This window comes from Chenopodium quinoa, unplaced genomic scaffold, assembly GCF_001683475.1.
Source record: "Chenopodium quinoa cultivar QQ74 unplaced genomic scaffold, ASM168347v1, whole genome shotgun sequence".
NCBI classification, from domain to species: Eukaryota; Viridiplantae; Streptophyta; class Magnoliopsida; order Caryophyllales; family Amaranthaceae; genus Chenopodium; species Chenopodium quinoa.
Genome location: NW_018745281.1, coordinates 2,156,972 through 2,172,828, shown reverse-complemented (window position 1 = coordinate 2,172,828; position 15,857 = coordinate 2,156,972). Strand labels below are relative to the sequence as shown.

The 15,857-nt window shown below is 34.9% G+C and overlaps 2 protein-coding genes across 2 annotated transcripts; both read left to right on the top strand.

Annotated features, from left to right (window-relative positions):
* The first annotated feature begins 696 nt into the window (after window positions 1-696).
* Window positions 697-9,425, top strand: LOC110711507 (probable U3 small nucleolar RNA-associated protein 7). The gene is made up of 9 exons (XM_021889912.1): window positions 697-878; window positions 970-1,061; window positions 1,907-1,969; window positions 2,135-2,224; window positions 3,719-3,851; window positions 4,708-4,826; window positions 4,949-5,016; window positions 6,420-6,468; window positions 8,110-9,425. The coding sequence occupies exons 2-9, from the start codon at window positions 1,020-1,022 to the stop codon at window positions 9,139-9,141; spliced, it is 1,596 nt and encodes a 531-aa protein (XP_021745604.1). The 5' UTR covers window positions 697-878; window positions 970-1,019; the 3' UTR covers window positions 9,142-9,425.
* A 3,010-nt stretch (window positions 9,426-12,435) lies between these two features.
* On the top strand, window positions 12,436-15,049 carry LOC110711737 (dual specificity protein kinase pyk3-like). The gene has a single exon (XM_021890153.1). The coding sequence runs from the start codon at window positions 12,754-12,756 to the stop codon at window positions 14,605-14,607; it is 1,854 nt and encodes a 617-aa protein (XP_021745845.1). The 5' UTR covers window positions 12,436-12,753; the 3' UTR covers window positions 14,608-15,049.
* Window positions 15,050-15,857: the final 808 nt, after the last annotated feature.

The following is a 15,857-nucleotide window of genomic DNA, read 5'->3' as shown; positions in this document are numbered from 1 at the left end:
TCATATTGTTGTAAAAAAATACTACCTCCATTTCTGAAAGTTCAACTCACTTACTATTCATGTGGTCAAAATAAAATAACTTTGACCACATTTTATGAGCTATACAATATAAATGAATTAGCATATGAGATCTTATTAGACTCCCCTTATTATAAATAATCCAAATATCAACTTTTTATAATTTTCAGTTATACACAACCCAAGTTATTCATGGTCAAAGATGTTCATTGAAAACCGAGCATTTGCAAAGTGAGTCGAACTTCAGGAACGGAGGGAGTACTAAAAATTGAATTTTAATTAAGTACACATTGAAATGAATCTAACAAGGTCCCACATTGATCACAAAGGTTAGTTAAAGCAAAGTTAATGAAGAGTATTAAAAATTAAAACGTGTCATCTAACTTGGAACGAAGGAAGTAATAAATTGAGAAAATACAAGTTTATCTTTCTTATAAACAAAAAAGTGTTTATCTAGTAGCGAGTTTTAAATAAGTAAACCATTTTTATTAAATACGGGTCCCACTAATGTTAATTTATTTACGCACATACTATGCTAACTGAGATATTTTATTTATTTATTTATAGAAATGCCACTGAATACACGATTTTTGTTTATCACGAAGATAAACGGAGACTCCCTCTAATAAATTTACCGTTTTACCATTTGAGTTTTACAAAGTTTTTTTTTTTTTTTTTTTTTTTTTTTTTTTTTTTTCAGGTTAAGTTGAATTTTCTCTTTTATTTTTCTCTTGATTTTCTAAACCCTTCCCAAAACCCTTCAATACAACTCACAAATTTGCACCTTCCCCTCCAAATTTTCCTGCCGCCATCTTCCCGTCGACGTCTTACTCACCGACGGCCACAATCGCTATTTCACGGTCACACCTCTTTCTCTCTCCTCCGCGTTAATTTTTGGTAGTAATTCAATCTTCAATGTTCATCACAAATTTGCCCCTTTTTCATTTGCAGATTTCGAATTCGCCGCTAAAAGTGTGAGAAATCTGTTTGATTGTTAAAAAATGGTGGTTAGGGCGGAGAAGATTGTTCCTGCTACTGAGCAGGTATGTTTTATCTTGAATTTTCGAGTTAAAGTTTGATTTTTTAGGGTTTATTGCTAATATTTGTGCTTTTTTGATATATATATTGATGAGAGAAACTATTATGCTATGGGCCTATGTTGTAATGTATCCAATATCGGAATGTGGCCTATTAAAGAGTGCCGGAGAACAGATTGTGTTTGCATTTTTTTTTTTTTTTTTTTTTTTTGGTGGGGGTGGTGTGGATTTAACAATAAGAAAATAACTAACCTGGAATTAACTTTAGCTGTGTTTGATTTGATGAAAACCCGCAATTCTTAAACAGAATATATCGGTGGAGCAAATTCGCTAGGAAATTAGTTATGTGAATGGATCAATTTGTTATCAATGGCTAGTTTGTTGTTTGTGCCTTTGTGGAGCTAGTGGAGAACCTAATAGCATAACGAAGGCAAGCTATAATGTGTATGATATACTGTTGTTATTTTCATGTCGGAAATCAATATAAAGGATTGAGCGGCAAACATGAGTTTTATGGTTTAAAAGAAAAGATGAATGTAATCAATTTTGGTTGAATGGAAAGCTATAGCTTCAAGGACTTAGCGTATAAAATATATGCTGCCACCTAATTTTTCCGAAGCATTTGCATCTAATGACTCTCCTTTGCAATGTTATCACCGGGCCTATGTCCATGTGTTTGAGAGTCATGAATCCCTTAGTTAGGTCCATCTTAAATTTCAGCTCTGGGAACTCATCAATTTTATTTTTTTCAGACAAAGTTTTGGTGGCTGTGTGTGTGTGTTTTTTTCCCCTTAGTGTTTTCCGTCAATTTTTTTGTGCGATGATAATAAAATTTGAGGGTTTCTATGCAGTATGATGAGGAGTTGGATGCAAATATAAAGAAGTATCTTAGAGGAGAAAGTGCTAATTTGGAGGTATGTGTATCTATTCCTTTTGTCATCCTTTTTATTCTTTCATTGGTCTGGTGTTATTTTTCCGGATGGTGAACATTTTGGCTTGAGTCATGATATTTCTCTCTGTTTCATTCTGTGTTAATTCTATTTTATATTTTTTTAAATCTATTTTTATTATTATTGCAGGCTTTGCAAGATAAAAAATTGAAGGGGCAGCTTGCTGTTAAAGAAGAGTTGTATAAACGCTCTGCAAAAACAGCAGCGAATGTTGAAAAGGTCACCTTTTGAATCCTTTTATGCACTGAAACTCCTTTTAAGGATTTTAGCTATGTTTTATAAATGTTCTTTCTGTTTATGGTATCTAAAACAGTTATGTAGAACAAAATCCCACTTTAAATAGTACTATACCCTTGTAGGCCTTGATAAATATGATAAGAACATGCAATATAGGGGCATTTAGGTATTATTGTAAGTATACCATCCTGAGCACATCCCTGAAAGCTATCTACAATTTAAGATTACAGAGAATACAGACTACAGTGTGCAGTGGTTATTTATGGAGTCATTGATTGGATTCCTTTTAGATTGAATTACATAGCATATTCTATCTTCACTAGGGAGTGAGGGACATTCCAATCGTGAGCAGGTCATTTCTGCTTTGTCCTATTTGATTTACTTTTGCCATGCAATTCATATATGAGAATTGAGATGCATCTTCCTTCTATATCTTAATGCCGCAGTCTTATTCATAATCTAGTGCTGCACTCTTAATGTCTTTTCATAATAAGAGATTCACATAATGCAATGCTAGGAGCTCTTGCCGCTATTCTCTATAATCAATTTCTCTTGACACGTTTTTTTTTAATTTTTTTTTATTTTATACATCATTCAATCTTGCTGCTTGAAATTGGTAGAGGCCATGGATGTTTCTCTGAATTTCTACCTAGTATAATTTCTGAAGGACTTTGAGGCATATGAATGACCTTAATGCCTGTTTTGGAATTTGCACGTCTTCTGGTCAAGTTTGTTGTTTTATTCCTGTACAATTGTATAGGCCATTGCATTGGTATTCATTTATTGCTAATCAAATAAGTTAATGCTCTTCCTGCCCTTCAGCTTCTTGGTCAAGATTAAGAGGAAAAAGATAAATTTTATGAATGACATCTTCAGGATTCAGTTCTCTTAAAATTACCTTTTTTTGGAAAAACAAAATAGCTACCAATTTTTAGCTGCACACCTATTTTCATCTTCATTCTAGTAGCAGTAACTTGTGGGTTGGCAACAATGTTCTGTCCTTTCCTTCTTCTCTTGGAGGAACTGAGGGTTGTCCTCTAATAGAACATCTAACCAGGGATGGTTTTATGTGGGTGTGTGGTGGGGGTGGTGGTGGTGGGAGGAGTTTGGACTGTATGGGTTATAGTAAGGAGGTTTCTGTTCTGTTTTGTAATTGGCATGAAGGAAGAGCAGAAGAATTGGGTGGGTTGTTGGGAGGAGTTAGGGTTTGATGGGCTATAGAAAGGAGGCATTTGATCTCCTGTTTTTGTAACCTCATATATGAACGAAAGACTTGAAAAGTGGAACTTTGTCTGACTGAATTGGCTAGACTGACCATTATTTTCTATGTTCATTTTGTAATTAAGAACAAGATTGTCTTTCTTTGGTAACAACATGGCAAATTTGTCATTTTGATAAACTTGTATATTCTTTTTGGTGATATACTGTACAATAATATACAGTTCCCTTGGTAACATGCTTTGTCTAATCTTTCAGTGGCTTCTGCCTTCAGAAGGTGGTTTTTTGGAGCCTGATGGTATAGAAAAGACATGGAGGATAAAACAGGAGGCTATTGGCAAAGAAGTTGATATTCTAAGTTTAAAGAACCAATTCGATATGGTGTTACCAGGTTGTTATTCTATTTCTGATAACTGTTTGATGAAAAATTAACTAGTTTAGGAGTCAACATATAGTTTCGTGGATTTTAATGAAGAGCAGTCATATCTGTTTTTGAAGCTTGCTGTGTGAATTGCAATTAAAACTTTGAATACTCAAAAAGGAGAAGAAACAACCAATGATTTTATGTGTGTATGTGGGAGGGGGGGTTCTATTATGGCCATTATATATTTTCTCGGAAGAAGAGATGTTAAATGTGTGATAGTTTTCTTTAAAAAGCCAGATTTTGATAAGGCTTGAGGTGTCATGCTTTTCACTACAGATGTTTGGCTGACGTATCTTTGCTTGTCTAGAATGGCTCTCAGACAATTACTAGTAGTATGGGTCTTGTTGCAGTCCTGCTGGCCTTTGTTTTGAATATTTGGAAATCCTTTTGACTAGTGTAGCCTTTTAACTCATACTCCCTCCGGGTTTTTTTATTTTTATTTTTTATTTATTTATTTTTATTTTTTTTAAGTGCCCCATACCCTTGAGCACATAGTTTTAGGCAACAAAATTAAATAATATATGAGTGGGTCTGGTTAGAAATAAAAAATTTGGAAAAGTAAGAGAGAGAAATATAAAAGAGGACCACTAGGAATAATGCGAGAGGGAGAAAATATTATAAAATGATTAAAAGGAAGAAAGAGAAATAATATATAATGTGAGTGGGGTTTCCACTTTTGGTAATGGGGTACTTAAAAAAAACGGCCGTTTTTGGGAAGTTGGGCACTTAAAAAAAAAAAAAAACAGAGGGGGTATTAATTATTGTTGCTAATTTAAGATGTTGCCTTTTTCTGATGTTCTTTGTTTCCTATCCTTGATTTCAGATCTTGGTCCTTACAAGCTTGATTTTACCCCAAGTGGGCGCTATATGGCAATTGCAGGGCGCAAGGGCCATTTAGGTGTCCTTGATGTGAAAAATATGAATTTGATTAAGGAATTTCAGGTGTGTTGCAGCCTTGGGGGCAGAATTCCTAACAGAATTCTTCCCTTGTGCTAATTGTTATCGCTTGTATAATAATATGCATCCTTTAACCGTTCTTGACTAAGGATTATTGATTGTCTTAGGTACGGGAAACTGTACGAGATGTTGTGTTCTTGCACAATGAGCTGTATTTTGCTGCTGCTCAAAAGAAGTGAGATTTTCCTGCCTCTTTTCATCTTAAATTCTTAATGGTGCTTTTCTCTGAATAAATATCATTTTGTGCTTGAAATTGCTCAAACTTGTGAGCTCTTTGATTTTACTGAGAGATTTGCGAGGATCCTTTGATTCTTCTCTATCATCTCTATATTTTATTGGTTCCATGAGGTTGATGTTGGACCCCCTATGGTTGACGCATTATCCCTGCCTAACTGAGGAGATCACTGTCAGTACTGAGAAGTAGGGATCTGTACCACTGTACGCAATCTGAAATGAATCTGTATTTTCATGATTGGTTGGTTAGAGACTTTTGTACACCAGGAATGATTAATGAAAGATTATAACTGTGAAGTTGTTTGCTAGAAATTTAGAATACTTGTGACACAGCTAAGTTTTATACATCTGCACTGTTTCTGTGGGATTACTATCATCTTTCACGTATCCATACTTTCTATTGAGATGACATGGTGCACCTGTCCCTCTTGAAGGGGAGTAAAAACCCAATAGGGTATGAAGGGAAACTGAGTGTGTTGTCTTAAGTTTCTCAACCATGATCTCAACATCCAAATCTAAAGAATGAGACAGGTGACGCATACTTTAGTTGCTTTATGCCCATTAAAGCTACATAAAAGCGAATATGAAAGGTAGAGCAGGAGGTTTGTGTAACAGACTAACAGTGTAGATATGTTGAGATACTCTTATTAATTTTTAAATTAAGGATGTCTCGATATCCATTCATCTTGTTTTAGTGGTCATAAACTACTTCCTCAATTCAAGGAATGTTGTTGGATGATTGAAAGAGTCAACCACAGTTACACCATGCTGTTACAAAAACTGACGGCTTTCTAGAGACCTTTACTAATGATAAGCTGTTTGTAAGAATTATATAAGATTATTCTAGTAATAAGTGAACCATATATTCTGGAGTGGAGTTTTTACCATTCTGCCATTCGTAGATGATGGTCTACTTGTGTTATGCTGGTGGCAGCTGGTCTATGTAGAATACTGGTGATTGCATGTTCTTGTTGGCAAATTGTTATCTTTCATCCCTATACTTGTGATCATAAGCGAAAAACATGTGTATGACTATTATTAATTGCAACAGTCTAGCCTAATTCAGCAATGCAATTGCAGTTTGTCTTGTAAAGTCTAGTTACATGGCACTATTCCTGTCAATTTTAGTCATTCTAACTACATAATCCAAACTTTCATTATTTTCCATAAACAGCTTTTGATTTGGGTCAGTTTTGATTGTGGACCAGTTTTTGTTGCAGCATCCATTAAATGTATTTGTGTTTGTTAGCAAGTTCTGACTTTGCTGCTTCATATCTGCTATGACAACTACTTCACAACATACTTTCTGTATTTTCTGAGCTTTCACACTTGAAATTTTGGCAGGTATCCCTACATATATAACATAGACGGTGTTGAGCTTCACTGTTTGAAGGTCAGGATGCTTCATTCGTGCCTCAGTTTCTATAGTCTTGCATATTTCTTTCCTTATTAAGAAGTGTCCTATTCTCATTTCGTTTTCATATACAAATTGAATTGAACCAACTTTCTTTCACCTTGTGATGCTGTCCCTGATCCCTTCATTGGCTTCATTTATTGAAACTGCAGAAACTTTTTTTGTTTTATTTTTGGTTTCCTCATATGTTTTGGATAATACATGCTGTATGACTGCTTTGGAGTTACTGTTTGGTAGACCTTTGTATTACATATTTTCTAGGCAGGTTTCTACATTTATACTGTTCCTTTTGTATGGCCTAGGTCAAGAAATCTGACTTCTCTGCTGATGTATGTCTTGATAAAGACAACTATTTGAATTTAGGGTAGATTATAATTTGCATCCTTAATGTCGGGAAATTTCTTCACAAGCCCACACTGACAACCTTGACAGTTAAAATTTATCATATTTTCCTGCTACTGTGATATTTTCTTATCCTGCATGGCTGCATTTCTATGTACTATTTGTTCATTAGTGGCTAAGAAGTTGATATTGATATTAGGACTATGGAGTATATACTATCACACTTTCAACTGCTATCATTTTTTTGAGAAGGCAAGAAGGGGTAAACCATGAACATGCCTGATTGTAACTAACATACTAAAACATGTACGGTGTACTCGCACTGCTTAACCTTAAAAGGCATGAATATGTGTGCTCTTGATATAAAATGTGCTATCCTTCTCTTAACTTAGTCAAAACATATAAATTTCAATCTTTCCTGGCCTTTGGTTATCCAAGACCTCACATTCTTTTGGAGTGGCAGTTAATTTTTGGCAATTTGAGGTGAATTGTTTATCAGGTCATTGGTGTTTCATAAATGGATGGAGTGGCTGGTTTTTTTTTCTTTTCACAGTGGAGGTGATTAGGTGAAAAATGAGATTTGTTAAATACCTGGGATGTGGGGTGATGGTATTGCCAAAACTTGGAACTTTCTGTTATTTACCCTTGAATAGGTTTTAGGCTGTAGGATTTATCTCTGTTGATGCTTTGTTTCCACAACTTCTCTCCCCTTTTATTAGTGCTTTATTGCCTTTTGTCTTTTATGGTAGGGTACTCGGGCTCCCTTGCCTCCTACTTGTTAACTAGAGCCATTGAACCATCCTAAACCATACTGTTAGAGTTGTTGCTTTCAAGTTTTGGTTCGTTGTACCATGCTCTAGCTGTCCTACTCTGCAAGTGTTATTAATCATCTTTGGTATAATTCTCTATTTTTAGTATACTGGCTTTTTAAATTTCCAAAGACTATTGCCATTGGCCAGTGAAGTTGAAAGAATCATTATTGACAATATTTGGAAATTGGATAATGGTTATTGAGTATTTGGTGGATTGAAAATAACAAACTAGAACTCTCTTGTTCCACTTGGCCTGTTTTTGTTCAATAAGTGTACTTGCTGAAGATTATTGGATCCTCTTTTGTTTTTCTTTTATTTTCCTATTCTTTTAAATTACCATATCATGACTACCGGTCTTGAATCCTGATTTGCTTTCTTGTGATGATTAGGGAGTTCGCCTTATTTTTATGAATTTTTTCTCCTACACTGTAAATAATCATGTATCAATTTTGCACTTAATATTTAGGAACATGGGGCTGTATCGAAGCTTCAATTCTTAAGGAACCACTTCCTTTTGGCATCTATTAATAAATTTGGACAGCTTCGTTACCAAGACGTTACAATGGGTACAATGATTGCTAATTACCGAACTGGTCTAGGTCGTACAGATGTGATGCAGGCAAATCCTTACAACGGTATCATTGCCTTAGGTCATTCCAATGGCTCGTCTACCATGTGGAAGCCTACGAGCCCCAATCCTATCGTCAAAATGCTCTGTCATCATGGACCATTAACAGCATTGGCTTTCCATCCAAACGGACATCTTATGGCAACTGCGGGAATGGAGAGAAAAATCAAATTATGGGATTTGAGAAAATTTGAGGTTCTTCAGACGATGCCAGGTCATGCAAAATCTTTGGAATTCAGTCAGAGAGGTTTGCTTGCTGCTTCAACCGGGTCATTTGTTCAAGTTTTCAAAGAGACTGCAGGTTCTCAGAATTACAGTCGTTACATGAGCCATTCTATGGCAAAAGGTTATCAGATACAGGAGGTTTCATTTCGACCTTATGAAGATGTTCTTGGAATAGGACATTCAATGGGATGGTCATCAATTTTAATTCCTGGTTCTGGAGAACCAAACTTTGACTCGTGGGTAGCTAATCCATTTGAAACATCGAAACAGAGGCGTGAAAAAGAAGTGCGATCTCTCTTGGAGAAGCTTCCCCCAGAGTCTATCATGTTGGATCCTAAGAAAATTGGGACTGTAAAGCCACCAAAAAAGAAGGACAAGCCAACACGGAAAGAAAGAGAAGAAGAGATGGAGGCTGCAGTAGAAGCAGCCAAGGGCAAGAAGTTGAAGAACAAAACCAAAGGTAGGAACAAAGACGGTAAAAGAGCAAAGAAGAAGCAGGAGATTGTTGCGAATGCAAAGAAGCAATTCATCGGACAGAATATGAAGGAGAACGAAGAGCTGTCAAAAAAGAAAAGGAAAAGAATCGGCGAAGGAGCCGAGCTACCAAAATCACTGCAGCGATTTGCTAAGAAGAAAGCCGATTAATTTCAACCAAACACTGTAAAAAATTTTGATCCCAGGTAACTCTCCTATTTCGTTTCTTCAGTCTTCTATTTTGGATGTAACATGTCACCACTCTTTTGGCTCGTGTTTTCGAGTTCCCCTGTAAAATTTTGTTTCTGATTTTTGTTGTTTTTTTTTTCTCCATAGCTTAAATTATTGAATAGAACATGGAAAATCTATAGATTATTAGAGCATATTTGTATTGAGGCCAAAATTACAGCCTACTTTCGATGATTTATCAACGTGGTCTTGTTTCATTTAAAAAACTCGCGAAAATTGGTGACCACAAAACTTAAGCAAACATTCTCTCAATTCCGAAATAGATCGAATTATCAAAGGAAATGGACCCTCATTTTTCTCTCTTCCATATTCCCAGTTCATCTTTGCTTATCCTTTTTGTTTGAGAGCTGTCCTTTCTTTACTGCTACTGCTCACTAGTACGCGTTCAGGATTTGCTTCCCTTACTACAAACATGGGCTGTCATCCCAAATATTATTCGAATAATATACACCACATGTATAACTATGCTGCGTTATTCATATTGTATTGGAATTATTGTCACTCTTTCTGACGTTATTGTCCCACTTCTATTCATTAGTGAAACAAATATGATCCAAAGTAGGACCTCGGGAAGTAGTAAGGTTCATCTATTCTATTATTGGATAATCCCTTAAAGTTCGACACACTTTTAACATTTTTTTTTGTGTTCTTATTTTCCTATCTTACTCTCTTATAGAGTCTTACTCCCACACTGTTACACTTATATTCGCTCTTCTTTATCCACTTATTTTCTTACAATCACCTACCTTTATTTTGCAACGTCGATTGCCACTTACATTTCATTGAAATTTTTAAAAAAATAGTTTGTGATTTAGTAGTATCAAGATGAGACACGAACTGGTTAAATGGAACATAAAATAGGAGGCATAATATCAACCTTGATTTGAAGTAGGTGTCACTTATTAGGTCTAGTTGTAACTATCCCTTTGTCTTAGATAAAGGTTTGAGCATTTTATTATGCGGTCCAAACTTAACTTCAATCACTGGAGTAAAGCAACTTTGTCGTGTATGAGAGAAAACTTGAAACCTTGAATCATAAGATCCATTATATTCAAGTTGGTTAGGTTTAAAATTGAGTCATTATACATTTATACGGACTTGGTTAGTATTTAATTTTTTTTTTTTATTAATTTGACCTTTAAATTCATTATTACTAACCAATAAATAAATAAAAATTCTAAAGAAACTCTTCAAAAAAATAGGATTTTGTTTAAATCTTGAGAGAATTTCGAGGCATAAGAGTAATTATTCTTGGCCCGGAGATGCCTTCTCAAAAGTTAAATACAAGTATGAGTTTATATTTAAACCAAGTCAACTTGTATAATGATTGTATATTAGATAAAGCACAGAACAAGCTAACTGTAGAGACTAGAATCTAACCACAATATTTGACAACCTTTTAAAGAGCAATCAATTGAATTAGCAATTTAGCATTGCATACCAAAGCCAAAATTGCACTAGTCATTTCATACTTGGGATATTAGGCAACAATCACTAATTTCATGTTGAAAAACTTTGATCCAACTTTTATTGATCTAACTTTTAGTACTTGGTTTTATTTTGTAATTATGATATACTTATATTTATAAGTAGCCCCAATTTGCATGTAAGTGTCACCTTCAGCAATGTGAGGTACCATGAAGGGTTGTAATCCTTCACTAAATAGCATTATGCCTCCAATCAACTTCATTTTGCCTAAAAGTCTCTACACTGGGGTATAACCTTTTCCAATCTTTTTTTTTTTTTTGGTGGGGAAGACCTAAGTACATTATATAAATTTCCAACTGTAACCAAAATGTGATTAATTTAAGTGTCATTAATGTTAATATCAAGTGGCCCATTTAGATAGCTTAACTAAGCTTTATTAATTTTTAATTAAAAAATGTTAATATCAAGTGCTATTGCTTGATTGGAAAATATTTTCAACGGCTTACAAATTTACGCCTAATTATTGTACTACATGTGTTGTTGCATACAAAGTTATACACTCAAGTTACGTCGGCCCAAGTGTGTTATACTTCGTACATCATATGTGCAACTAATGATGATTTATGAGATTTTATGAAGTTTGATTTTGTTTTAAATGACAATATTGTTGCTCATCACCTAGCTTAGTTAGTGTCATTTGATTTGGAGCAATGTTAAGACCGTTGTCGTACGAAGTTTATGAACCATCAATATAATACACTAACTGTTAAGCAAGCAAGATTTGGCAGATTGCTCATAATAGGTGTTTTATTTCATAAGCCTTTTTTCCCCACAACCATAATGAGAGCATAAAATTTAAATTAATTAATCAAAGACTAAGCAACGTCTAGATCATCTTAAATGTATTCAACTAATTCACCTTATTGGGTAATAAACACTCGATCTTAAAGTATAGTAAATGCTACTTTATCCATAATTATGGAGTAATTAACGCCATTTGTCAACATTGTACTATATATGCTACAATTACTTAGGCTTTATATTTTTTTTGAAAGTAAAACAGAAAAGATACACATGTAACCAAGACTTCGTTTATGGGAGGAACTAGAGTGAAGTATAAAAAATTGAGAAGAAACTGAAGCCTTTAATTCCTTTCGTTATAAAAGAAAAATATTTTCCGCCATTAAATTAGAAAGTACTCTGTATTATTCATTTGATTATAAACCAATCTGAATACACCCTGAATAACAACAAAAGTTTTTTCTTTCTTCTCTTTGCATGTTCATTGCTTATTAATAGTACTCTTTTTTTTCCTTCCTTTGTATAAAAAAAAAAAAAAAAAAAAAAAAACAAACCTTTTTTCCTTCTCTCCTCATCAAATAATTTTGTAGTTAACTAATCATTAGTACCTAACAATTAGTTACTATGTTTACTACTTAAACACCTAAAACCAATGTAAAATGAGCTAATTAAGATTCATCTACGTATAATGAACTAAACTTCAAAGTCAATTTCATAAAAATTGTTTATGTTAAGCATAATTCCATAGACATATATATGGGGGACCATCAACTAATTAAAAAAACCAAAGAATGGGAAATAAAAATTCCACTTATAATCAACTATCTATAATTTAAATCTCAACATCAGGATACTATTTTAGTCAATAAAACCAACAATTTTTTTTTTCCCTTTTCTTTAAGAGAAGACTAAATTCATTTTGATGCTAACTCTTATACAACCATCTTCCATTTCTTGTCCCACATCACATCAATTCAACTAAAAAAAATTAAAAAAATCAAAACATACCCAATTTCTTTCTTGTCCAAAAAAGCATACATATCATATACACACCCAAATGATATAATCCTAATCTCTAAAAAGGAAAAAAGAAAAAAAAAAAAAACTTTTTTTTCCTCCTTTTTTACCCTTTTTTTTTGGTGTTATCATATAGTCCTAAAACATCGTTGTACTATTTTGTTGCTTAGTAGATAAATTATTGATCATCCAAAATTCATATATACACTTGATGTTGGATATAAATGCAAAGCACCCAATCAAAAATAAACACTACTCTTTCTTTATAAACATTATTAGCTAAAAAAAATGGATCAATTTCATGATCTTAAGCAACAACAAAATATTCCTAAACCAAAGTTTGATATCATAGACCCCTCCATAGTTAGAGCTCAATTCATATCTAAAAAAGATGTTTCTTTCTCTTCTTACCTTCATCAAACACAAAATCATCAAAACAAGTACATTCCTCCTCAAACAGGACAAGTTAGAGCAGAGGATTCTGATCAAATTAGCATTTTTGATGCAGCAAAGTACTTCAGTGGTCTACATGGTGATCAAAAAGAAGAAAAAAACTCCAAGGCAGGGCTTGATCACCTTGCTTCGATCCCCCCTAGGTTCTCCTCAGTATCATCATCCATCGATGATAATGGGAGCAACTATGGGGGAAGAAATAGTAATAGTAATAGTAATAATAATTATAGAGCGAGGTCATTCCATGCAACTCCAACTGCCTCCTCGGAGGCTAGTTGGAATAGCCAGACGGGTTTGTTAGCAAACCCGCCTGGCTCTACTGGAGTCTGTCTCACCAAAAATTTGTCCCCTAATAGTAGTACGACTAGTACTAGTAACGCGACACCAAGATGGCCTAGGATAAGCACGAAATGGCTTATCCCTAGACGAAAATGCCCTTGTTCGGGGAAGAAATCAGTTCAAGTCGAAGAAAGGATCGAGTCCAACACACCAAGAATGGTTGATTTAAGGCGAAGTACTTCATCAAATGGTAGTTCAACAAATTACATATCTTCCTCTTGGTACTCTCCTAGGCAAAATTGTCCCAAAAAAGGCGGTACGTATAAATCAAAACCCTTAACACCCTCAAATGCTATTATAGCCCCTGTCCAAGACCTTAAGAACAACTCGAACGGAATCAACCACTCCAACCACCACCACCACCAACAACACAATCACAATCACCACCACACGAACGGTGGCTATTCGAGCAATGCCTCCTCGAATCCCAAGGTAGTCTCCATGGGTCCCTTAAAGTCTTTTGCTAATCATTCAGAAATGATTGGTACTACTGCTACAACTGTCATGACTAATAATGTTGCTGCTACTAAGGCTGCGGCTGGTGTAGGTAGTACAACAGCTTGTAATACTAACGGATTTACATTCCCAATCCTCGAAAACCCGCCAGTGGGGGTGAAGAAGATGTTCAATGTGATTGCAGAACCACCAAGGGACTCATTAGAGGTGTATCAACCAAGGAGCCACCCGAGTCCTAAGTCACGAAGAACGAGCTACGAAGATGACAATGTACTTAGTGATGGAAGCTCAGACTTGTTTGAGATTGAGAGCTTTACTACTACATCATACCCTTGTAGGGATTCAATGGATGATGTGGTTGTCCCGGTTTCGAGCTTTAATAGTAGTACAATGAAGAGACTTGGGATTGTTTGTAGGAGTAACATGAATAATATTAATCATTTGGATGAAAATGAAGGCTTAGATGAGCCTATGACACCTTCAGTAGCACCAACTGAGTGTTATGCGCCTAGTGAGGTGAGCATTGATTGGAGTGTGACCACGGCTGAGGGGTACGACCGTGCTAGCCTTAGCAACTTCTCGGTGTCAGCGTCGGAAGTAGGGCTATACGCGGCCATGAGGCGAGAGTCGGAGAGAAATAATGGTGATGGTGGTGGTGGGGGTGATCATCAAGATAATAATAAGAGGAGTAGTAAAGGGGGTGGTGGTGGGAAAGGGAATAATAATGGTGGTGGGTTGTTGAGCTGTCGATGTGAGAAGGCGGTTAGCGTGGGACCGGGGCCAATAAAGTGCTCGGCGGAGGGGGCCCCGCCGATCACGGCGAGGCATGTGAGTGGTAGGGCAACACAACAGGCTCATGGAGTAGCAGCCCATGTCAATGGGAGGTGGAAATAGGGAGAGACTTGGGTTGTGTCATGTAGAAAGGTCATGATCTAAGTTTTCTTTTGCCTATGCCTTTTGCAACATGATGAGGATTTGTCTAGGAGTACTAGTAAGTTGTCCTTAGATTCATTTTTATTTTTATTCATCAATGATGGCTTAATAATTTTCTTAAGAAAAATGGATTTTATCTTTGTGGGATTATGTTTTGATTTTGTCGTTTGATTAGTGAGTATTGTGAGTAATTTGTTTTTGTAAGTTTGTGTGAATGAGATATAGTTGTTAGCTTGTTTTATGTTTCTAGTGCTTATGCGTTAATAGAACATTTTTTGAGAAATTGAATTATATTATTGGTCCTCGTTGAAGTTCAATCTATTTACGTTATGCTTGGTTTATACTTATATATTACATTTTGTCTTGCGTTTTAAAATTTTCTCTCCTCTCTAATTAAAAGGACATTCATTCACGAGTTCTGAAACTCCCCCACCAAAGTAGTCATAGAAAGGGACATTTTAAAATGTTGAGAAGGTGAGGGACTAAGGTTTGCAAGTTTATTAACGATTATGGTCATCATTGGTTTCAACTCCCTGTGATTTTTGAAGTAATTAATATCAAATTATCAATATATCATAGATTTTAGAGAAACATAAGTATATTAGGCCTCGAATCAATGTTTTTGAGCACATCTCAATAATCATCATTTACACATTTTATGGTTATGAATGTGGTAGTTGATCATGCAAAATGGTTAATGATGAGTTGGTAGAGAGGGAAGTTGTTGCAAGTATTTAATTTGTGGACGTTAATTTTGGGTGGTTCTATATTATGAATATAAGCCTTAGTTCTCCAACTAAAGAGTACTTCGTATTGATTTTATCGTAACTAATTCATTAAATTTGATAATTCGTATTATTTTTATACCTTTAGTTGAGGTTCATTCGATTTTAGCAGTTTCTCTCGTCTATTGAGAACAGATATCTTTATTGACAATTATCTTAATCTACTACAGAGTACATACTCTGAGTTCATTTTATTTGGTTCAAAATGTACCTTAGAAAAAAAAATTCACTTCACAAGCTCTCTAGTCGATTTCGGTGTATATTGAGTCAAGCGAGCTAATTTAGAACCGCTTTACAAGTTAAGAATTAGTAAATATAAGAAGGTTATATAATCTTTAGTTCAAAATTATTGGCGCATTCACACTGTTAAATTGAGCCAAACTTGAAGCCATGCATTTAGCCTACTTCAAACAAAGCACAAGAAAA